Genomic DNA, 25,697 nt, shown 5'->3' on the forward strand with positions numbered 1-25,697 from the left:
CAATTATGTAGGGAATGAAATTGAAAGGCAAAACAAAGAAAACCTAACTAATATCTGTTTGTTTATGTGTTTTTACTATCTTCCCAGATATTTAGATGATTGTAGGGTTTGTGGTAATTTTGTGAAGTGTGTGATTTCACAGTCACTTTTCTTTTTGAGATGCTAGGGGCCATAAAGCAGGTCAGAATTCTGTCATCCACTCATGTCTTGTTAACCTTCCCTACTAACCTTCCCTCCCTCTATCTCTTTCTCCTTCTTCTCCTTCAAGGTGCCATAAGCCATTTATGAAATTTGTGGTGTGCAATAGCAGGTTTAAGGCAGAGCCTTTATCCTTTTTGTCCCTGAATTCCCTATGGTCCCTGGGACAAAAGGTACTTGGTAAATATTTGTTGAATTGAATCAGAGTAGATGTCACTTATTCAGCCTCTATTTTGCTACCTTCTCCAGTATTGTATCTGTCCTTTTCCCTACACCTTTCAAACCATCCCTTTGCACACTTAATATGGTTTGGGAAAGGACAAGAGAGCAAGTAATTATCCTAAAGAGAAGCAGATGTCTGTGTTTAAGTATATGCACACATATATCTTTCTAGCTCCCACTGCCATTCTTAGTGCTCCCTCTTAAAAGTTGGAAAATTATTTATTTTGTTATGCACTGGTGGTAGCTATGGAGTTAGGCATACTCGGTAAGAACAACATAGGTCTATACAAACCAAAATAAACATGTCTTTTATTCACACGAATCCCATTTTATGTGTGTGAAATCATAAAGATCAAAGTGAATATTAAATTAATATGAATTTCAGCTTATAAGTGAATGAAGCTATACATTTAAAAGACACAATTTGATTAATTATAATTCTTCTGATTTTAGAATAAGGAAAACTGTGGACCATGCTTTAAACACTCATAGTCTGTATGTGAAATAGCTCTGGTAAACTCTGTGAGATTATAGATAACCAAACCCATTTGTGGCCCACAACTCTGAGGACAGAACTATAAGGCCTAACATGCAGCTCTCTTAGGTAGTCCTTCCTTTCCAAATGTAAGTTTTCCTCAGTGCCAGAGCCCCTGGGGCAATCTCTGCTGAATGATGGAAGCTAGGTGCCTTTGTTGGGCTTCTTTGTGCCTACTTAGACAATCTGTGAAAGTCTCACACCAGACATGGCGGTGCATACCTGTAATCCCAGCTACTCAGGAGGATCACAAGTTCCAGGCCAACCTGGGCAATTTAGCAAGACATTGTCTCAAAGTAGAAGGTCTGGGGATGTAGTTCAGTCTTACAGGAATTGCTTAACAACATGCCTGAGGCCCTAAATTTGATCCCCACTACCACCAAAAAAAAAAAAGGTTTCATGAACTTTCTAGAAAACTGGCCATAAAAAGAATTTCCTCTATTATGGTTTCAGCAAGACCACAGGACACATGGTGCTCCTATAGCTTAGAATTGTTAGGACTCTTAACTAGAATGTAGACAGGATGGACAACAATAAAGTAAAATGTATCATATTTCTATTTCAAGATGACATTTTGAACCAATCTCCTTTTCTTTCAAAAATCCTAGTGAAATTACCATAGAAATAGAGTAATAAGAAAAACATTGTTTAAAATCAGAAAACAGAGGCAGAAGCTAGGAACTTTGAAATGTTTAAAAGAAAATAGGATGCAGATAGGAGTCGGATTGAAGAAAATGACTGACCACATGATTATATAGGTGAAAGACATCCTGCCTGTAAAGTTAAATGGCTAGTACTCACTAGTATTCCCCTAAGGTCCCCCAAATTGAGAATTGAAGAGATTAGAAAGAATGATTGGCTATGGGATAATCAATGGAGGGCAAATCAAAGGATTTGGGGAATTCTACCAATGTCTAGTTTGGAGAAGACACTAGATTAAGAAGTAATAATAACGATTCTGTCAAGGGCTTACTATATTTAGGCTTTGTGTTTAAGAAAGTGTCTAGGGCTGGGGTTGTGGCTCAGTGGTAGAGTGCCTTGCCTAACATGCATGAGGCACTGGGTTCAATTCTCAGCACAACATATAAGTAAACGAATAAAATAAAGGTCTGTCAACATCTTAAAAAATATTTTAAAAAAAGAAAGGTTTAAATGCACACTGTCGTGACACAGTGCTGTGGTCATCCCTCTTATAGAGGAAACTAACCTGCTCTCTTAGCCACTTGGCCATTGCTTTAGTGAACACCTGATAACTCTTAAAACAACACTATGAGATAGATTTCTTCTATTATCCTTATTTTAGAGCTGAGGCACAGAGGTGTTAAGTAATTTGCCCAAGGGCCCACGACCAGTAAGGACAGTTTTACCAGTTAGAGAATGAATATAGATCCCTTGCTGCATTTGGAGAGTTGCCATAACAAAGAAAGAGAAAATATCTTTTCTGCCCACAGCTTCCTTCTCATGATTTGTGTTTGTGTTTGGTGGGCTATTCAGGATCTCAAACCACATTCCAATCTCAAAAATGCAGTTGTTGGGTAGGGACAGACTCTGGAGTGGTCAGCTGGGAGCAGATCTTAATTCTGAGTAATCATATTGGGAATTGCAGACCATAATTTCTTCATATAGAGAGAATTAAAAAGTCTCAGCAAAATGGTGCACTTCCTGTTTGAGGTCCATCTTTCTGGTTGTTCAAACCCCGTTTCACAACGAGTATAGAAAAATAAACTACAGAAAATACATACTTTCCCCTTCATCTGAAACTTCAAGATTGTATTCATATTTGAGAAGAGTTAAGAAAGATGAAGGAGTCTTTGATTATCAGGTGATGGTAGGTGTAAATTTTTAGTGAGATTATACTAGTTCTGTGCCCTTGTTGGAATTTCAAAATAAACAAATACTGTATTTCAGTTTCTGGTTGACTCTTCGGCTTTTTTTTTTTTTTTTTAAACTCTCACTCGTTAAACATCCAAACCTTAGATTTTGTGTATAGTATCTCCCCACCGCCATAGGAGATACATTCCAAGACCCTGATGTCTGAAACTGCAGGTAGTACCAGTCCCTACATATATTTTGTTTTTTCCTATACATGCATACCTGTGATAAAGTTTAATTTATAAATTAGGCAAAGTAAGAGATTAACACCAATAATAATACAATAGAAAAATTATAACAGTATATGAAATAAAGTTATGTGAATGTTTTCTCTCTCTCTCTCTCTCTCTCTCTCTCTCTTTAAAGATACCTCAAGTGTATTGTATTCACCCCTCAAATCACAGAAAGCAGAACAGTGAATAAAGGAAGACTCTTGTACTATGTATCTGTGTTGTACATCTCTGTAATCAGAATTGTGTTTGTCTAGTTTTAGAGTGCATAAGAAGTCCTGTTTGGTTTGATAAATATCTAAATATTGAGGCCTTACTCCCTGGAAGGCAATTCAGTTATGTGAAGTAGGGGCCATAATTTTCATTTTTAGTCAAATGTCCCTGATGATTTTGATTCAGGAGGTCTTTGGACCATACTTTGAGAAGCACTCAACTTATGAGGAAAGTAATTAGCATTTATTATTTACTATGCATCTTATTAATGTGTCAGTCACTTTCATATACATATTTGCATTTGCTATCAATAATAATGTGAGAGTTTATTGCCCCAGTTTTATGTGTATGTATTACTTGCACAAAGTCTTAGCAACTTGTTTTGAGTTGGCAGCAGAGCCCCTGGTAGTCAGCAGTCTGACTCCAAGGACAGAGAAGGTTCTTGTTCTGGCTGTTTCTGCTTAGGCAAGGTACCTCTCAGAGGAGATTTTTCTTTAAGATTGGCAAATTGGAAAATACTAGATGCTCAGAAATGTGTTTGATAAGCCCCTGAAATGTTATAGTAGCTAAAGCATATCGATTATTATTCAGAGTGCATTTTAAAAAACAAGTAGGCTTTTGCTTCTCATTAAAACTATTATATGCATCTAAACTTTTCCAAGGCTCTAAAAATGAATATTTCATCCCTTGACTAAGGAAACTGTGACCAGAAAGACTAAATTATCTAATGTTACAGAAGACCAGGGATAGAACTGAAATTTCTACTCTTGTGTTCTTTCAAATTCTAATCATTATAAAGGTTGAGGTAGGCTCCCACACATATATTACCTGGCAATTATCCAGAAAACTGTTGCGTCACTGGTTGGGAATGACGACTCTTTGTGACAACATTTAATATTTGAAAGTTCACACAAGGTATTATAATCAGAGGTGTTCTTGTATTTTGAAGGAGTAAAATGTGACTTTTTATGAATTATTCTCAAAAATTCCAACAATGAAAATGTAGAATGGCATTTGGGTAAAAGAATACTGAAATGTGTTCTTTCACTTAGAGCCATGTAGAGGTAGGTCAGCCAAGAACAGGTCAGTTTTAGCATCTATTCTGTGCCATAAACATGGTAGAGAGCATGCAAGCACAACTGTGGAGGTAGGTAACAATTAGATTTAGCTCCTCCTGGACTGCTTAATGGGCAAGAATTTCATAAACTTGACAGAGTGCTTGAATGACTTGACATTGGTTTATCCTGAATGTACAAAATATCCAACTATGCCTTTTAATTTTTATTTTATTTTGGGGGGATGTATGTAGTGTGTGTGTGTGTGTGTATGTGTGTGTGTGTGTGTGTGTGTGTGTGTGTGTGTGTGACTGGAGATTGAACCCAGGGCCTTGTGCATGCTGCACAAGCACTCTACCACTGAGCTATATCCCCAGCCTTTTTTTTTTTTTTTATATAGAGTCCCACTGAGTCACTCAGACTGGCCTTGAATTTATGATATTCCAGCCTGGCACCTCCGGAGTAGCTGGGATTACAGGCATGTGCCACCTCACTGCTCAGTTACACCTCTTAATAGGAATAGGTTTATGTTCCTTTTTAAGTTTCTTTCGAAACTATTTCTGCTTACTTATCTCACTTTCCCTGGTTGCCCCCAGAAATCAAAAAAAACTAACTTTGCACTGAGACAGGGACATAACATAGGTGGGTAGAAGTACTATTTTATAAATAATAGAAAGAACACTGGACTTGAGTCAGAGTCAGGGTTCTAGTGACTCACTGTCACTTGATTAACTACTCTGTGACCTGGGCTAGTCAGTTAACCTTTTCTATCTTGATTTTCATCTGTAAAATGAGTAACCATTCTTCTTTAATTCAGACCTGCCCTTTAAGTGGAGTTAGGTTTGGAAACATCCCATGCTGTTGTGGTTCATTAATATTCAGAAAAAGTGTGCCTGGAAATATGCCACAAAAGTTAAATGAAGTTACTATTAGACCCCCCCATACTTAAAGTCAATCAAATACCAAATATTTCTTTAATACCTATGTAAAAGACATTATCCTGCTTGTGTCCTTAATCTGTGCCTACGACGCATCATGCCAGCAAATGCTTTTTCTTTGACCTCATTGTTCAGCACTCAGAGCAGATAATGATTCACGCTGTAATAATAGCACTTTTACCTTTATTATATGCTATTTCCCCCTCATTTTTCCCCATTAACTGTCTTATTTGAATCATTTAACTATCCTGAAGGTATACAAAACAGATACTGTCTCCATGTTCACATGAGTTTCAGAGACACTAAAACTCAGAGAATTAAAGTGGTTCTCAATGGGGTGGGGTGATTTTGCCCCCCAGGGGACTTTTGGAAATATCTGTAGACATTTTTGGTTGTCACTATAATGGGCAGAAGCTAGGAATACTATTTAAATCCCTACAATACATAGGACAACTCATACAATAAAGAAGTATGCAGCCCCCAATGTTCATAATGCTGAGCTTGAAGAAAGTATTTTATTCAAAAGAACTCAACATGATGGAGTTGGAACCAGAATCTAGATCTTGGACTCAGTCTAGTATGTTTTCCCCTGTCCTTACAGCAGAGCATTAAAAACTGGAATTGCATGAATCCTACACTAGTTGCTAATGTGTGAGAAGTGGGGTTTATTTTATGTCATTGTTGAATATGTACAGTTATAACATAGATTGTGTAGTTCAGGTAAAATCTATTAGGCATTTACAGTGTGTCTTACATTCTGCTGCCCATATTTCTCCTGAAACTTAGTCTGCCTTCATCTTATTTATTTATTTAACTAGCAGGTGCGAGACTTGAGTCATTTATCAAAGTGGTTTTGAAATCAGTGCAGTCCCTTTAGCAACCTCCATGCAGAATGCTCATTGCCAACCTAAAGACCCATGGGGCTTTTACAGGAAATGTCACTAGGAGACTCATCTAAAAATTAGCAAAGTTAGACTTGAGTACTGTCTAACTCCACACCCTTAACAGTAGTCAGTAAACTCAACTCTCCCTTGTATGGCTTGTGACTTGAGAAGCTCTTAAAAGCCAGGAATTAATTTTTCTTACTAATCCTTGTAGAATATTCTTTGGTTTTGCCCCTCAAACTCTATTGTAACCCAGAATCAGATGGTTCTTCTCCTTCTAAAGTTTTAACATGTCTTTCTGTATTCTGTCAAATTAAACAATTATAGCCCATGGCTCTCTAAAGATTTTTTCTTTCTTTCTTTCTATAAATCTGCTTCACGTAAGAACTTGAACTGGAAATACTGTTAGGGAAGGACAAATAAAGACCAGTTATTCTACATAGAAGCCAATATTTTAAAACATAAATCTGATCACATAATTCCCCGCTTACTACCCTTAAATAGCTCCAGTAACCCTCAAAATAAAATTTAGACTCCTTAAAATGACCTTTGAGGCCTTCCTGATACTGCTTTTGCCCCTCTCTGTTAATTCAATACCCAGCACTACAGAAAGAGTCTCTTTAGCCTCAATGGCCGCCCCTCCTCTCCCTCAGTGTGTTGTGTTCACATTTACCTTGCGTGCCCTTGATAAGTCCTTGCTCTTTTACCAAACTCCAGTAATATTATCAGTTGCTTAATGTCACCTTCTTAAGGCGGACTTCTTTCTCTTCCCACCTGTTCCACCCCGTCTAATTGCTTCTCTTGCTGCTCTTCTTTACCTCAGCTCTGTGTTTTTACTTCCTTCATACCGCTCTCACAAGTTATAATTGTTTATGCCTATGCATACTTATTTGCTTACATATTTAATGAAGGTTTCCTCCTTGAGAACAGCACCACAAAGGCAAATATCTTATCTTTTTGCATCTGGGTCCTTATAAATAGATACTGAACTGCACACAGATTTGGTGGGTTTTTTGTTGGTTTGTTGGTTTTTTGAACCCACATGCTTTACCACTGAGCTACATTCCTAGCCCTTTTTATTTTTTCTTTTGCTGAAAGTCCTGCTAAATTGCTAAGGCTGGCCTTGAACTTCAGATCCCCTGCCTCAGCCTCCCACAGGCATGTGCCACTGTGCCCAGCCCACATGGATTTTCTGAGAATTAATAATAAATACTTTTTGAATTAACAAATATTGGTTGAATATTCTTCTAGAGGCTCTAAGGAGATGGAAATTAAAATGCTTCAAGGAACTTCCTATGTAAATAACATTTTTTATCTTGTTTTTTAAGAACTGTAAGCTAAAATTTTCTTGAGAGAAGATTACTAGGGAATTTCAGGAATGAAAGAGCTTTCTTCTATTAGGAATTCAAGAAAAAAACTCATGGAAGAAGTGACATATTAACTAACCCTTTAAGAATGAGTTAGATTATAACTTACAAGAACAGGTGCCATGTTTTAGCTTTATCATTCATTCTGTCACATTTTTAGTGCATAATACATGTTGAAAAAATTGCAGCAGGATTTTTACATATACAGAAATGGAAGGGAAAAGGAATCCCAGAGGATGACACAACCCAAGAAGAAAGCACACAGGGTGTCAAAGTGCTAAATTTGAAAAGTGAGATCAGTTTTAATAGAATACAAGGATATGAATATGAACAGATTGACATAAGGCTGGAAAGCTAAGCCTGTAACAGAAAGACAGACTTCAGTGTCAGTCGGCAGGCATTAAATCACTGTGTCAATATCAGAAGCGGGGCTGAAGATAGCTAGATTTCTCTTTGCAGTTCCTCTTTGTGGATCCTAAAAAGCAAATCCCAGCTTGGAGAAATACGTACAAATAGTAAGCATCAGAGTATAAAAACCACTTTAGCTTGGCGTGCTGATTCTTTGACCAACATTATCACCATCAAATAACAAGATTCAGATTCCTATGGTGCATCTTCTATATTTGGCTTTACTGAAAAGAGTGCATCCATTTCTAAAGGGAGCAACTTGCCTGAGGAGTCCCTAGTGCTGTTGCAATAGTGATTATAGAATTTGTATAGCATGAGGTGTTCCATCACTGACTTCCAAAGTCTTTCCAGTGCTTAGATTCTGTGACCTGATAGGACACTCAGGTTGTAATTTCAGGTGATCTGCATATAGATGAAGAAATGCCTTATGCATCTCTTTCCAGGCCTCGCTGTTTTGAATCAGACTTCTCTCCTTAGCTGGATTAATAAAGAGTAGCATCCAAGAGGGGCTCATTAACTATCTGCAGTTGAGAAGAAATTTTGAAGAAATACCTCCATTCAACTGTTTCTCCTGCCTTTTCTCCATACCGTTCATTTGGTCAACATGATGTCAGAAAGAGACAGATTGAAAAGATTTCAAAAACATTTTAGGGTATATGGTGAGACCTACTCCCAATATGGTGGAGATATTTAGTGATTCTGGAACTAGCCTTGGAAGAGTGGGAGGATTTGTTGCATTAGAGATTGTAAAGATGGACATTCCAGACTGAAGAACAGTGAGAGGGATGGGAGGCGTGGAGGTTTGTCCTAGGAGCACTAGAAACAGACTGTCAGACTCTTTTGGCTGGAACATAAGGTACACGTAGGCAGAAAGGTAGGTTGAGATCTTTGTTTTAGAGGCTTGTGATTTCAGACCAAGGAAGTTAATAAACAATGGAGAGGTTAATAGGTAGTGGAATTTTTTGAGCAGATAGAGTCATGCCTTAGGTAGATTAATTTGAAATATCATTGATTTATCAAGTGGAATGAACAGAGGCAGGGTACCATTAGGAAAACCCATGTTTGTAATAATGTTGCTAATGTTGAAACCCAGAGGCAGGCTAGGTCAATCTTCTGAATTACTGGGGATTAGGTCAAGTGACCAAAATTATGACATTTGTGGATGTAAAACATTTCACTGAGAAAAGAGTAAAGCTGATACAATGGACCTGGGAGTGAGGAGATCCCGAGGTTCTAGCAACAGTACCTCCACAGCCTTCTAGTATAGCCTTGGACAGGCTATTCAAGCTCTCTCTAGGCCTTGGTTCCTCCATCTTAGAAGAGATATTATGAGGATAAAGTAACAGTTGGACTTATAGGAAGGAATGTTGTTATTTCTTTCCATGTCACTTGTTCAGGTTAAATGCAATTATTTATTTTATAGATATAAAGAGTAAAAGCACTTTTAAGTTGATCTTATCTTACAGTTTGCTCTGTTTCCTCTTCTGCCCTTTTTTGTGTCTCTTGTCAAGGTTTAGGCCCTACAGACTTAATTCATGTGCAGGTCTGAGCAGTGTTTCAGACCACAGAAAGGTCAATAGCTGCTAATGTCCTCTGCTGCTTTTCAAAACAGGTGTGAGTTTTGTTTACAGTTGCTCTCCTCACGTTTGTCTCAAAACAGATATTTTAAAAAGATATCTACAAAGGCAGATTAGACCAGAAATGTAAATGTTCAGATCTTCCAAAGAGCTTTGTGGTTTCAGGCTCTAGGTTTTTAGGAAATGAATAGTTGGAACAAGGTGAATTTATAATACTTTTCCAAGTTCAACTTGCTGATATTCAACTACATTTTGTTACTTCTTGAGATAGAGCTACTGAATAATTTCTAAGCATATCCATCAAATATTATCTAGTATTTCAGATTCGTTAAGGTGGTAAAGAGGAAATTGAGGTTTTTCTCAGTGTATCATTTAAAATTAAGGAATTATTTTGTCTAAAGTTGCCAAGGGAGAGGGGCTGGAGTTGTGGCTTAGTGATAGAGTGCTTGCCTGGCATGTGTGAGCACTGCGTTTGATACTCAGCACCACATATAAATAAATTTTAAAAATCCATTGACAACTAAAAATATATATGTTTAAAAATATATATATTAATAAAGTTGACAAGGGAGAAATGAAGAAAAAAAGGTAATTTATTTCCACAAACATTATTGTAATCTACTGCGTGCAGGACATTAGAAAATGCAAGAAATCCAAAGATAAATAACATAGTATCCTAGCTGGGTGTGGTGGCATACACTTGTAATCCCAGTAACTCAGGAGACTGAGGCAGGAGGATCACTAGTTTGAGGCCAGCCTCAATAATGTAGCAAGGCCCTAAACAATTTAGTAAGACCCTGCCTCAAAATAAAAAATAAAAAGGGATGGGGATGTAGCTCAGTGATTAAGTGCCCCTGGGTTCAATTCCCAGTACCAAAAAAAAAAAAGTAAAAATAAATGATACAGTCCTCACAGAGCTTACAACCTAATAGTAAAGACAAGGAAAGAAAGGCATTATGTTCTCCTGGAATCTGAACTGAGAAAATGTAGAATTTTGTTTTAGCTCTGAGTAGAACTCTATTATATAATTTAATTGTTCTTATAGTTAAGGAAAATGAAGCTCTAAAATATAAAATAATTTGCCCAGTATAATATTTATCACCCATGTCTCTTTTTCATGTTTAGTTTTTTTTCTTTATATTTTGTTACATCTATGGTAATTGTATGGTCCGTTCACATTTGTTCAGAAGAGATAGATGATCTAGGACATTTGAAAAATTAAGTTGGACATTGGCATGCTTTCTCTTGGAAATGATAGCCTTCAATGACTGTGTAATTCATCATGTAAGCAGTTCCTCCAGGATCTGTCCTGCCCAACAGGTTTCCCATCTCCTTTGCTCAGTCTGAGCAGCTTAATAAGGTGGACCAGATGAAGTTTATGATAGAAGGGGTGACCTTGAACCAATATCTGGAAATAAAGTGTTTTTTTCCTTAATCTGATTAGAATCAAATGACATGTTTGCTTTCTGTCTTTCTGTGGTTATAGTTAGAGAAAGATTCTCAGGGCAGTTCCTGACTTATCTTCCTCTTTGCTTAGTGGATAGGCTTAGCCAAGATCTTCAGAATAAAAGAGTTGCTCCCTGTAATTCATAGCTGCTGTTTTATTCTTTTTAAAATTTGTCAGTCCATGCAGCATTTCTTGTTTGCCTAGATCATCAGCCCCTCTTAAATGAAGACTCTTCAAGTTTTAAGTGTAAATGTTTTAAGTGCTTTTCCCCTTTGTGTATTTGGCAGTTGGTTACTTTTGATGCATCCCAGGAGTCTTATGTATGAGTAATTCAGCCACATAAATTCTGCTGATACTTGAGTATGTAGACTGTGCACAGTTTGGTTTCTTTCCTTGAATGTGCTTGCAGGGACTCCTATGCAGATTATCTGAATTAGTAGTACTCTGGTATGTGGTGAAGAAAGAAAAACTAACAATGATAATGATTACTAAAATCTGCAAATAATTGCTAAATTAATTCTTGGCCAGTTCTGTCCACATCTTTCTCAGCCTAACCAGTGCTATGAAGAACAAGAAGTGAGAATTTGTGAGAATTATTTTTATCATTATCAACAGAGGCAAAAAGTCAGAAGGTAAAAAGGGTAGCCATTGTTTTATTGATAGAAAATTTTAAAGATAAAAATCTAAGCCAGACATGGTTGTCCATACCTGTATCCCAGCAACTTGGGAGCTTAAGGCAGGAGGATCACAAGTTTGAGATCAACCTGGGCACCCTGTCTAGCTAGATACTGTCTCAAAATAAAAATGAACAGGGCTATGGGTATTGCTTAGTGGTAGAGAGCCTGGGGTTCAATCCCAGTACCATCCCCACACCCCAAAAAAAGATAAAAATCTAAGGATCCTTTTTTGCATATGCGAGTATACTGGTAGAACTAATGGTGGTGGTGAGTTTTTGGCAATTATTTTCCTGAGTTCTGAACTGCTGTTAGAAGCCTACATTTGCAGTAAGTGCTATATGTCAGTTCCTGTCACTTAATCTGGGGAGAATAATATATGTTTGAATGTATATAATTTTAAGGTCTTGTATGTCTCCTTTTTTCCCATTGACCTGATCTATTTTCCTACCTCCTCCACTGATTATTTTACTTACCCAGCGTAATGGTATTGGTGTGGCAAAACTTCCACAGCCGTAAATTACTGCTAATTCTTGCTGAGACCTATGATTTTCTCAAGCCTAATACCTCCATAATAGGGATTGAAAAAAATTAAGTATCCTTATTACCACTGCACTTCAAGAAGGAGCCAGGCCAAGAAAAGGTAGCTAAAATATCCAGAAGGTTCTGTGGTCATAGCCATACAATTTCGACCACATTTCTGCAAGTGAGCGTAGGAACATGAGGCCAGGGGCCGGGTGGGAGGGAGGTGATGAGATGACATCCTAGCCTTCAAGGCCAAGGGTCTTTTTCCTCTAAATTGATCAAATTGTATTTCTTCCTCCCACTTGCTAGGAACTCAACATTGTTTCCAAACTCTAGTACATTTGCCTGGAATGCTGAATATAGATAGATAACTATGCCTTTTATCACTGAATTATATCAAGGTCTCCCCTTGAGTCCTCCATTTCCTTCACTGCCCTTTTTGCTAAAGGTCAACTTAAAGGTGGACTTCATAAAGCCATCAAGAGAATTTTAAAGTTCACCTACAGGAAGATTCACCTATATAGTCTACCCTCAGAGGTAGACTCTCAAAATAAGGAAGTCTTGAAAGCTTCTTGAAGCAAAGCTAGACCATTTCTCAGAATATCTACTGACCCCATAAGGTCATTAAAAAGCAGAATCAGTCCAATGAAACTTGTTGCTTGATCATGTGGACATAGTCCGTAAGCCAGAATACCTGTTTATGGTGATGTGATGACTTTGACCTTGAATTTCCCATATCTGTGCTTGTCAAAAGCTTGTAAGCCACCAATTATAAGTAATGGCTATAGAAAGCAGAAAAACAACTAGAAAGAGTTCTCTTTGTATTATGTTTTTACAGATCTAAAAAGGAACATGAACCTAATCATTTTAAAAAATAAAAACCTTCTTTCTTATCTCTTATCTTGGAAGTCAGGACAGATTGTAGGCAGTCTCCAGAAAATAAACAACTTAACATTCTTAACTTTCAATCTATGATAAAATCTACCTACAACTTTGTTGCAGTTCCGGATTATATCTGCCTCAGCAAGGGAAGAGGGACTATGTAGCAAATGTACGGACACTTCTATGTAGTCTTTTTATGGGGTCTAATCTCCATGGTCCCTACGGATTATTGGTTCTCATCCATCCTGTGCAACACCAGAAAAATATGAGGATTTGAAGCTTAGACTAAGTCTGTGAGAAATAATGCCTATGCTTAGACCCAAAATGGTCATCAGAATATAGCCTTCTTGCTAACTTCCTGACTTCTTTCATTAAATTCATGTTTATTTTGCTAGCTATTTTAGATTTTGCAGAAGTCTGACCCTTAAGCATTATAATGAGTCTTTGTTAGGGGAGATGGGACAGGAATAGGGAAAACTTTTTTAAATAATCCTCAGAGGAAATATTTATACCTTTGAATACAAGGAAGTTTTGAAAGCTATTTGTTTAAATACTGCACCATATTTACAAAATGAGGGAAAGGAGGAAGCAGAAAGAAATTTGGAGCTGGCTGACATTCAGTAGCATGTACAGCAACCTGACTCTAATAGCACTCAGGGCGGCAGAAACAATGGCATACAGCCAACTTCCAGTACCTAACTGAAGACAAGATAAATGTTCCCAGGAAACCCAATAGTGTAAAGCCTTCCTGAGAAAGTGATTTCTGAACTGTTCTTCATGAACTCAGTTCAATGTGAATTTGTACTTGATTTTTTAAAATAGTCAATTCCTAGGTCATTTGTCCTCACTTTAAAGATCCAAGAAGTGTTCTGTTAGAAGAAGGAGCTCTTAGGAACTATTCACATGCCTGTTGATAGCCACTTCATGGTCTTAAGAGTCAACATAGGCTAAAAGGAACTCTAAAATGGTGTTTGCTATATCTTCTCCCACAAAGTTTGCTTATTGGATTTTTCCCATTCAGGGCCTTTCACATAATGATAACAGCTACCATTTGCCAGGCACTGTGCTGAGTGCTTTTATGTATGTCATCTCATTTAATACTCCCAGCATCCCTCCTCCAAGTTCAACAGTCTGGAAACCAGCTCCAGAAAAACTAAGTAACTTTCTGAGATCAAACAATCAGAACACCTTCCAAATTCTTTGACAGACATTTTCCTCTTGTATAAAGTTCCCTCATTCAAAATCTGTTCTAGATTCAGATTCCTTTGAATTCTGTTAAGGAAGACTAATACACCTAAACTGACAAAAATATAAATGAAAGTAAAATATTTTTAATCTTTCTTCTAGCTATAAACTCACCTTGGTAAATAAAAAGTTGTAGGTAGATTTTATCATAGATTGAAAGTTAAGAATTTTAGGGCTGGGGAGATAGCTCAGCTGGTAGAGTAAGCTTGCCTCACAAGCACAAGGCCCTGAGTTCGATCCCCAGTACCACAAAAAAAAAAAAAAAAAAAAAAAAAAGAATTTTAAGTTGTTTTTCAGTTTTATCCCTGAGTTATCTATTCAAATTTTTTTGTTAGCTTTCTTCTTTGTAAATAATTTGTAAACTTGATGAGATGTAATGATAAGAGGAAAAGTTAATGGTGGAGGTTTTTGCCTGGAATTATGTACATAGGTTATCCTAAAAAATAAGAAATTCAATGAAGCAATAAAAACCATTTTACCAAGAGTTTATTGAGGTTCCACCTATCACTCATTACTCTTCTGCTGGTTCCTTTACATAATTGCTTTATAGTCAGGAACCCTGATTTCATAAAAGTGAAGTTCAGCTACTTTGAGGACCTTGAACTTAGTTCTTAGAAAGAGATGGTGAGGATGGAGCTAAATTAGAGAAAATCGGTCTTAGAGATAAAGATTGGCTATGTAGTTCAGAGAAACCCAAATAAGCCAAAGCCAGAATAGCCCAGCTCATGATTGCCATGAAGTTAAACCATTCCCTTCAGATTAGAGATTGAGAGAGCAGACAGTATTGCTGAGTCCCTGGACTTTGACTTATTCTTCAATACCCATTTTTTATTCTGGAAGAAGCTGGGCTGGGTCATCTTAGTAAAGCTATTAAAGGAAATAGATGAAAACCAACAATACCAGCTTACTTCCTGTATGTAGAATTTCTGTTTTAGAGAATGAGTTAGGTGTGTTTTAGAAGGTGGGTTATCCAAATACAAAAGGCACATCACATCAAATAGTAGAGAAAATATCACTTTTATTTATTATGCTTTAATAATTAATTCATAAATTTCTCCTCTTTTGGTATCACTTAGGTTTGACATATGCCAATGGGGTTTTTCCTAGAATAATATTTTTTATTGTTGCAATGCTGGGGATCAAACCCAAGGGGCTTCACACATGCTATACATTTAAATGCTCTACCACTGAACTGTAATTCCAGCCCAGCCTAAAGCTTTTAGTGACCATAAGAACTCACCAGGTTTGGGTTGAGTTTGAGCCTATGGTGTATATTCATATGTTCATTTCCACTAGATTTATACCTTCTTATACAAATACCACCAGTAAGCCTTCCATAGGATTCCATTACAGAAGTGCATTGTCCACTGACAATGAAAGCAAGTAGATTCTATTCCTGCTCTATTTCCTGTATGTTTGGATGTGAAATGTATTATGCACAGATGACACTTCAAAACAGGTTTGCAAAGTTTCTTTGAAATTTAGACATGAATTCCTGGGTCATTGATATGTCCAAAGATATTTGATAATGTAGTATAGAGGAACAGATTTCTCTAATTGGTAATGAGAGCCTTCAAAAATTGTTAGTAGGAAGAATGTTGTAAAAGTTCACCAGGAAATCAAGGGTTCATCTTTTAGGTAGTTTGTGGTGCTATGTTCTTGCTTTTTTAAAAATCTTTTTACATGTTGTCTTATATTCCAAATGCACATTATGACAGTTCAGTTTCACCTTTTAGATTTTAGCCTTAAAACTCCTTGAGGAAAGACTATCTGGTTCATTTCTGTTTCTCCCTCAAGTCTTCTACAACAGACAGTACTCAACAAATGTTAACTGCCTCTTTGTGGCCATGAGTCATGTTGATAATATGGAATGAAATTACCCTTATGGTTCTTTAATGTAATCATCATTTTCCAGACTCTTCATTGGAAGAGAACAAAATTTGTGACTTCTATTTTGGTTTCTTTAAAGGATGTGTTTACAGTCATTCTGGCTGGCAAAAGCCTTTTCGTCCTGATTTCACAGGTTATGAGTTGAAGAGGAAAAAATAGATGGCTGAATATTTGTGTATTTGAGTTAGACACATATGGCCACCTATGTAAATCATAATTCATAATTACTCAGATACCAGAGATCTCTTCATCCCACCATAATTTCCTTTTTGTCAGGAAACTGCTTACCCACTTACTGATTGTCCTGTCATTGACACTTTGAGCATGCTTTCTGTGTATCCTTTTATTTAGTGTTTACTACAAAACCTTTGTAAGGCTGGGGGAATAGCTCAGTGGTAGAGCACTTGCTAAGCATGCCTAAGGTCCCTGGGCTCAATCGCCAATACCAAAAAAAAAAAAAAAATGGTGGACAAAGACCCTATTAAATATCTCTTTGTACCTCCAATCCTGCCCCTTTATGACAGTGGTTAGTAGGACCAGACTGTCAAGTTCTATAATTATAAAATAATTTAGTGTCTGGCATGAAAGTTTTTTAAATTCAGAGCAGAATTTGATTATGCCTAACAGAGGCATCTCATTGTCCTTTACTGAAATAAGCCAGTTTCTTAAGTCCACTTAAAAATCATGGGGTAGAAGTTGAAGAGGGGAAAATAGATGGCTGAATATTTATGGTTTTGAGTTACACACACGTGGCTCCCTGAATAACTCTCCTATCTAAAGTATATCTCTCCACTACCTCTTGGTAATGTTGTAATATTGCCCTGTATATATCCTCTATAGCACTAATCATACCCTGAAATTATTCTTCTATTTATTTGGTTCCTTATCAGTTACCTTGTTTGTTTTATTCACTGTTGAATTACTAGCACATAGCTCAGAGTTTGGCCTATGATAGGAACTTGATAAATATTTCAATCAATAATTCGAATGAATAATGAGAAGCATACTTGAGCTCATGAATGTGAATACCTGCTTGGAATTTCTGACACCCACTCTTTTTCCCACAAATTGGAATTGAGAGACTTGTAGAGATTCCACCAAGACCTGCCTCTCCACACACTCCAACTTCCTACTCCCCTGCCTTGGTTTATGTGTCAAGTTGACTTTTGCAATAAAATGCTAAGTGATAAAGATACAAGGCTGACTATGCAATGTCTAGTCTTAATTCAATATAGAATATCCAATTTATACATTGTTTTTCATGTTAACTCTAATGTCCTGATAGGATGAAAGTGTATCTTAGGTCCGAGCACACTGCTTGCCTCGGGCAACAGTAGACCTTTCTTCAAATTTAAATTAGCTGAAGGCTGGTTTCCTGTAAGTGAAAATAGAATCGGAATATCCTGATTAAACACAGGCTATCCCCTTAGGTGACTTATCTGAAATATTAGCTTTTTAACTGCTGACATTTATGATTAGAAAGCCTTAGGGTAATTAAATTTCATTAATGGCATCCCTTGTACATTAGTACAAATTATCTGTTTCCTGCCAAAGAAGCTGCTTTTCTTCTCTTTATCTCATATTTGAATTTGAACATATATTAAACATGTCTTTAAAAAAAACAACTGTTGGGCTGGGGATATAGCTCAGTTGGTAGAGCGCTTGCCTTGCAAGCACAAGGCCCTGGGTCCAATCCCCAGCACCTCAAAAAAAAAAAAAAAAAACTGTGTACTAGAGAATAAGACTGATCAAATTCTATTAGGTACATGGAATATGGCATAGTGAATCCCACTATTATGTACAATTATAATGCATCAGTAAAAAATTTTTAAATTGGGGGGCAGGAAGAAACAACTCCGCAGAATAAGTCTTGAGTGTCTTAAGCCATAGGTACAGATCTTTCTACTATAGTCTCCAAAGGTGTTCCCTTATAATCCAAGTTACTTCTCTCTCCATCTGTAGATTATGAAAAATAATTCTGAGTGAAGATGCTAGGAAAGCATTCATTCATTCATTGCATGAAATTCTATATAGACAAAGTATCAAGAAACAATATTTTTGTATACTTAAGCAAAAATAATTCTTTCTCTTAAGAGACTCTTTTGACAACTTTCAACTTCTCCTGGGAAAATGGACCATTCCCATCATATGGGGATGAACCATACGAACCACAGTAGCACCATGCCACCGACTCACCATCACCCGACCACCTCAGCCTCGCACTCCCACGGCGGAGGAGACAGCCACATGATGATGATGGTGAGTGCTGGGAGAGGCAGCACAGGCCCTGCCTCACTCGGGTCGCAGGGGTAGTGGGAGTTTAGTCCTGGAAGGTTGTTATCTTTAAAGGTCAGCTAACTGATGAGGAAGTGCTAAAGCAGATCCCCAAACATGTCAAATGGTTTGCCTATTACATGTGGCAGGTTACTTACAGCGTCACACCAGAACAAAGATTTTTAGAGACTCTTTCTTTTCTTTTCTAGTCCCTTCTTTTGAAATTCACCCTTTTCTGGATTAAGTCCTGGGCTTTATGCTTTGGGTAGAAAGAGAAGAAGACCCCAAGTGCTGGGGTGGGGACAGGAGAGTGCTGCTGCTCAGGGCCTGCGGCAGTAATGCTAAGATGATGGGGAAGGCTTTCCACTTCGGTAAATGTCCCTTCTTAACTCTTTACCCACACCTGTTACTTTTAAATGTGTTGAGCCTTTTTGCCTGACACTTTCATTTAGGATCTTCAGTCATTTCTGATGAACTTATTTTGGTTTTCTGGCAGCCTATGACCTTCTACTTTGGCTTTAAGAATGTGGAACTATTGTTTTCTGGTTTGGTGATCAATACAGCTGGAGGTGAGTAAACCATCAAGTGGTGTTTGAAGGTGACAGTCATATGAAAGACAGTGACAGAGAATTTGGAAACCCAGCACCTCTTTCTGTCCAAACTACTGAATTAGTACAGTCATGTCACATAACTACTCTGCTTCCTGTCCTCTAAAAGTAGTGCTCATTTTGGCCCTTTGGTTCCCCTGGTAAACCTCCCTTAATTAATGTGTGTGTTTTGTAACTCTGAAAAATAATTTAGATACCGGATAGGAGTCTTTTGCAATTCATTTCCTTTCATCCTTTTCCAGAGTGTTTCCTTGTTTGATAAGTTAATGGAACTGGACTGAAGACCAAGTTCAAATAACACAAAATAACCCTAGGTTACAAACTACTGAGCTAGTCTAATTCTCCTGTTTCATAGATACATTAAGCCTCAAATAGCGAAATGGCTTGCCCAAGATCCCATAGAGTTAGCATGTCAGACCTGGGACAAGGACCCAGACATTCTTGGAGCTGTCTGGGCTAGTGCTGTTTCTCGGGTACTAAACTATGGACAACATCTTTCCCAATTCATAGAGTCATATCCAGTTTTAGAGTAGGTGATAACCCATCTTTTTGTGTCTATCATGTTGCATTAGTATGCTTTAAATTCAAATTGCAAAAGCTCAATAGTCAGTTGGACTGCTTTAGGTACCAGATGTATCTGAATCTACACAATAGGTTTTGGGCTCTTATATTAGTTCAGGTATTGTGTTAAATTAGCAGGGTGATACATTATTGTCATTATCAACACTTCACAGTGCAAAAACAACATTGAAATGCCTATTCAAGAAATGTAGTCAACAGAGCTCGCTGGCATATGCCTATAATCCCAGTTACTTGGGAGGAGGATCACAAGTTCGAGGATGTTCTTAGGGAGACCCTATTTTACAATAAAAGGTAAAAAGATCTGGGGTGGAGCTCAGTAGTAGGGTACCCCTGGGTCCAATCCTGAGTACCAGGGGAAAACAAGAAGAATGTAGTCAGCAATTAAAAATAGGTTGTTAACAGGAGGCTGAGGCAGATCATTTGAGCTGAGGAGTTCAAGACCAGACTGGCAGCATAGCAAGGCCCTGTCTCAAAAAATATATATTTTATTCCCCTTTTTGATATTCTACAAAGTTTAAATGTAACAGAACTGATTTAATGACGTCAGGTAGCCAGACCAAAGGGTATTGTTCAGGTGATTTTTTTGTATCTTAATCAGAAAGTAAGCCTAGCACAGTGGTGCATACTTGTAGTCCCAGCTACTTGGGAGGCTGAGGCAGAAGGATCGCTTGAGCCCAGGAGTTTGTGATGAGCCTGGGCAAAATAGTAAGATCCTCTCTGGAAAGAAAAAAATGTAAATTGGGTGTGTAACTCAGATAGATTACATGCTTAGCATGCTCAAGTCTCTAGGTTCACTCCCCAGCATGAGAGAGGGAAAGAGTGTTTTTCAGCAGAAGCCATGGTTTTCATTAATGACATCCTGGCTGCTCTTTTATCTGAGTAGGTAAAGAGGTAACAATATAAAAAACTAAGTGTTGCAGTACTTTTTCTCTGCTGTCTTTCTAACTGGACAGCACACTGGCTAATGATTTGGCACAAGTTTGACAGTACCACCATCTTTTCCTTCCCCACTTAGAAATGGCTGGAGCTTTTGTGGCAGTGTTTTTACTAGCCATGTTCTATGAAGGACTCAAGATAGCCCGAGAGAGTCTGCTGCGAAAGTCTCAAGTCAGCATTCGCTACAATTCCATGCCTGTCCCAGGACCAAATGGAACCATTCTTATGGAGACACATAAAACTGTTGGGTAAGAAAATTGAACAAATCCAGATGGAAGTTCTAGAGAGCTGGCTTAGTAGAGCTATTTTATTAGCAGCTATCTGATTAGCCTCCAATCTGAGGTAGTGGGTCTGTGGGACCTCGATCAAAACTGGCTTTGGGAGGTTTGGGATTGTGGATTACAGTGGATCAAAGCAGGAGTAATAGGCACCTTTCTGCAAACACATGTTTGTTCTGAGTTGTAAGTACTGATCATTTTGGAAGGTCAGTAAGGGATCTGTGTTTTAAACTATTTGCCAAAATAATAATAAAAGTTGGGAACTTTAAGTGATGGTATAAAAGAATGGCAGGATGCAAATGATTCCTTTCCATCAAGCCAGTTCTATCTTCATTTTGTTTATAACATAGGAGTTTACTAATGTCTATTCTGTCTTAGAGAGTATTTGGATGACAGTTGGTTTTTCCCAGTGATCAGGAAATGCTTTTTGAGATTCAGATTTATTACAAATGTAGGTCTTAAATCTATGCAGTTCTGTAGACCAACACCCTACTTTTAAGCAAACAATATTATTTATTTCTATAGCACTGATGGGCTTATTGAGACTCAAAAAGGTGTGACTTACCTGAGGCGATAGTTGTCAGTTCTCCTGTGATCTCTACTATAGCACCCAACTTCCACTTCTGGATTCATTTTTGTAGAGTGTGAACTTTGCAAAGTGGAGGTCCCCAAAATATTCAGGCAAAGGGGCAGGAAATGTAGCTTAGCTTACCTAGCCTGTGTGAGGCCTTGAGTCCGATCCCCAATACCACAAAAGAAAAACAGAGTTTAAAAATATTCAGGCAAATAAGTGTGGGAGGGTGGTTTAGGATCCAAGGGGGAAATAAATCAAGATCCCATCTCCTCCTTTTCCCCACTCCCAAAAGGGTACCTCCTTCTGCCTCATAACCCATCTGACCACTGCTTACAAGCCTGGCAGCCCCATGGTGTTTCATTTCAGGTGCCAATAAGCAACAGCATACACACAAGTACCTGCCAGTTGCCAGGGTAGCTGTGAGGCTGAGCTCCTAGGCACAACTGCTCCGCTCTCTCCTGATCTGCCGAGCTCCCGCTCGTCTGATGGTGTGTCTTCTTTATCCCCAGGCAGCAGATGCTGAGTTTCCCTCACCTCCTGCAGACAGTGCTGCATATCATCCAGGTGGTCATCAGCTACTTCCTCATGCTCATCTTCATGACCTACAACGGGTACCTCTGCATTGCAGTGGCAGCAGGGGCTGGAACAGGATACTTTCTCTTCAGTTGGAAGAAGGCAGTGGTAGTGGACATCACAGAGCATTGCCATTAACATCAGATTCCATGGTGTGGCCTTATCGATTGCAGTAGGAAGAGGTTCAAGACTGGAAGACATGGTTCTCCAATCATCCCTCTTGCTCCTCCTTACACAGACACACACACCTGCTGAATAGAGGTCTAGTTACAGTCTCCGAGGTAAAGTGGTAATCTCCCAAACTGTTTTTTTCTAATAAGCTAAGATTCTCATTTCTCTTGAGAAGCCAGCTGTGAGATGTCTTCTTCCTCCTCATCATCCTAGATCCTTGTCTAATCCAGATAGCTTCCTAGTGGATGACTTATTCATCTGCTTCCTTTTTTAATCTTCTGGGTTTTCTTTGACAGACAATATGTGAATTGGTGGGTTTTTTCTGGGTCAGTGATGATAGGGATTAACTTCAGTCAGTGATGGTAGCTGAGGGAGATTCTTGCCCAACTAAACTCAGGACTTGAAAATCATTTTAGAAAATAAGCTCCAGTCCTTGAACTCAATGAGTGGGAACAACATTGTGCCTTTCTCTAGGTGTGGTGTGTTGCACCAAAATCTTTGTATCAGGGGAGGGGTGGTTTGAGACTAAAACAGGTCTAGAGCTTACAGAATGTGTATCCTTGGATCGTTAACTCATCAACATGTGTTCCCACTTAACATTTTAATTAGAATGAGCTTGCCAGTTTAAAAAAAAAAAGACAATCAATTAGAGGAAACTGAAATAGATATTTTTAAATAAAACCATTGGTATTTTACTTTGACTTTATACTTTGGTTTTTCTCAGCTGAATTTAGCTAAAGGGTTTGAATTCTTTTTTCCCATTGTTTTCATGTGTCTGCATCTAAACCAGTGATTTTTCAGCCTTTAGCATGCATCTTAGAATCACCTGGAGGGCTTGATAAGACCTTTGTGGCTGGCCTCAACCCAGAGCCCCCAAATCGGATTTTCTAAGTTCCCAGGTGATATTTCTGCAGATGGTCCTAAGGACCAAACTTTGAGAATCTCTGCTTTAAACTGAGGAAGTGTCACCTGGGGAGGAGAGTGGCTCCCTGGACATGAAAATTTGAATTGCTGGTTGGTAGATGGTATGTCTGAGCATACCTCACATAGTGAATGCTGCTGGTTGATACTTAATCATTCCACAAACATCTCTTCAGCTTCCGCTGTGTGTATGCACATGTGTGAAGGACTATAGCCAAAGTACTTTTAACAGCATGTATGAAGTCACTAGTTCTTATTTTTAAAGATCCGTGGTTTCTTGGAAGTAGTTTGAAAGCCCAGAGAGACCTTTGATCTGTGGTGTAAATCAGATAGGCATGGGCTAGAAGGGCAGAAGTCCAGCTCTCTTTGGAGAGATTTAGGTGTGGTCTGCTGTTGGCCAGCTTTTCTTCATCCTCCACTATCCATGCCCCCCTGTGAGGCAGATCCTCATCGTCTGTGTGACCATCTTTATCTCTTGGGGACTTAGATCACAAGTGGCCCAAACCTCTTTTCACAATGAAGAGTCACATTGGATTTTTATTCTGTTCAGTCTTAGTCTATACTGCAGTCTTGTTCCCAAACTACCTCTTTAAAGTGATTCTTCCTGTGCTGGTCTGTTCAATCCTGCCCTCCTTGGTGCTAGAGCTGTTGTGCCTCAGGGCAGAGGAGACCAAAAAAATGCAGCTATCTTGTGGGCCTGTGTTGTGGTTTTGAAGTTTGTACTTTCTCTGTGGGTGCCAGTTAAATATTGGAGAGTGAGGAATGTGTACTTCTATGGCTTTGAACCAAGAGAGGATTATGGCCTACTGGATTGAGGTTAAAATCCAAGAAGCAGCACTTACAGCTTTGTGCTTTTCTCTCATTTCATCCACTTGTAGTGCTGATACTTAGCATGAGCCAGGAATGACCGGTGCTGACAAGCCCAGCATTAAGGTGGAAATAGCCTGTCGTGTCAGAGCCAAGGGATAATAAAACCATGAGGAAAACGTAAGAATCAATGCTCAGTCGTGACTCTGGTGCTCTCTAGAAATCTCAACACGAGCTACTATAAACTACCTTCCAGAAACAGGATCTTATCAGTGAGATGAGAAAAATCAAGGCTAGCTAGACAAAGTGCTGTGAATTTTAAACTCACCAAGAAACCTCAGTTTGGGACATGTCTTCGGTGTTCAGGGTGGAGAAAATCTAAAAAGACTGTATTTTAGAGATCCTCAGACTAGGTTGCCAAAGGATAAAGCTAGGGAAGGTGAAAAACGTGAAAGCTTAAGTTCAGCTCCATCACTCTAGCTTTATCTCAGTGGTTTTCACTTCTGCATCATTTAGAATTTACTGCCTGACCTCTGACGTTTTTGGATTCTAAACTTCTCTTTTCCTCCTTCCCTATTCATATCTACTAGAAAACTGTATCCCCATTTCTTAGACCCTTACTCTGCTCTCCTCTTCCTTGTCTTTTCTCCCACACGGTCTAGTCTGTTAAATCTCCCCAGCTCTCCTGATGCAGTGGGCATTGCTACACTGGATATAAATGCCAGTCAGAAGTTGGTATCAGCCGGTAGAGACCTTAAGTATGCTTTTAGAAGCAACTGCCCCACTAGAATTTCTCTTAAGGCTGGGTAAAGGGCTACCTGTTACCCTCCCCAGAGTTATAAAATTGTAGGTGCTGCCCCAATCTATGATGGAGGAACACTCAATGCCCACCAACATGGAGTCCAGTTGTCCACCAGGAGAATAGAAATAAAGATTCTCTTCACTACTGCTATCTAGGGTTGCCCTGAATTTCCTTTCAGTCCGTGGGTACGTAGGTTCCTGTCACAAGGGGTTCCTTTTAAAGACCTGGGGGTGAGGCAGGGGGTACATGTTCATGTCATTTAATTTTCATCCTGCCCCCTCCAGCTGCTTCTTCAGAAGATACATCTAAAGATACAAAGTCTGCATTTGATATAATGCCTTAATCACTGGGTCTACAATTCACGTTGACTGTCTTAGATTGTCAGCTCCTGGAGAGCAGTATTGCTGTAGTAGGAATGTTTTAACATGTCATGTGCAAAAGAACAAAATAAATATTTTGATTTTATTTTACTTCTGCGCATGTCTTTCTATTCAGAATGATGATCAGAAGCTGGTCTCTTTACAGTCTGCACAGAGCCTGGCCATCACCATGGGTTTTCAAGATGTCGGAACCTCTTAGGTGGCATGATCCCGTCACTTTCATCTCACTCTCCTCCCATGAGCTAGTACATGCCACAAGATCCACCTGACGCTTTGCATGAAAGACAGGGTCTTAATGAAGCTGCAGGTATTCCAGTACACCAAGGATTTCTGCATTTTAAAGCTAACTTTTTGCTGGGCGCAATGGTATATGGCTGTAATCCCAGTAGCTTGGGAGGCTGAGGCAGGAGGATCGTGAGTTCAAAGTCAGCCTCAGCAAAATCAAGGCACTAAGCAACTCAGTGAAACCCTGTCTTCACATAAAATACAAAATAGGGCTAGCTCAGTGGTCAAGTGCCCCTGAGTTCAATCCCTGGTACCCCCCCCCCAAAAAAAAAAAAAAAACCTAACTTTTGTCACATCACAATCCCTTCCTGTGTTTATGCCATCAGACAGGAGGCTCCGAGCCA

At 38.6% G+C, this 25,697-nt stretch overlaps 2 protein-coding genes across 2 annotated transcripts in view; one reads left to right on the top strand and one right to left on the bottom strand.

The window, feature by feature from the left end:
- The window catches only part of SLC31A1 (solute carrier family 31 member 1), a 33,425-nt gene extending 8,267 nt beyond the window's left edge, over positions 1-25,158 (top strand). Inside the window, exons 2-5 of the mRNA XM_079112985.1 lie at positions 18,257-18,417; positions 18,932-19,005; positions 20,642-20,810; positions 21,924-25,158. Coding sequence (XP_078969111.1) covers positions 18,293-18,417; positions 18,932-19,005; positions 20,642-20,810; positions 21,924-22,125 — 570 coding nt within the window. The 5' untranslated portion in view covers positions 18,257-18,292 and the 3' untranslated portion in view covers positions 22,126-25,158. The remainder of the gene's footprint in view (positions 1-18,256; positions 18,418-18,931; positions 19,006-20,641; positions 20,811-21,923) is intronic.
- Positions 1-25,697, bottom strand: part of CDC26 (cell division cycle 26) — a 36,708-nt gene that overhangs the window by 3,859 nt on the left and 7,152 nt on the right. The gene's annotated exons all lie outside the window — the stretch shown is intronic.

The sequence above is a fragment of the Sciurus vulgaris genome (genome assembly GCF_902686455.1).
Source record: "Sciurus vulgaris genome assembly, chromosome: 15".
Classification (NCBI taxonomy): domain Eukaryota; kingdom Metazoa; phylum Chordata; class Mammalia; order Rodentia; family Sciuridae; genus Sciurus; species Sciurus vulgaris.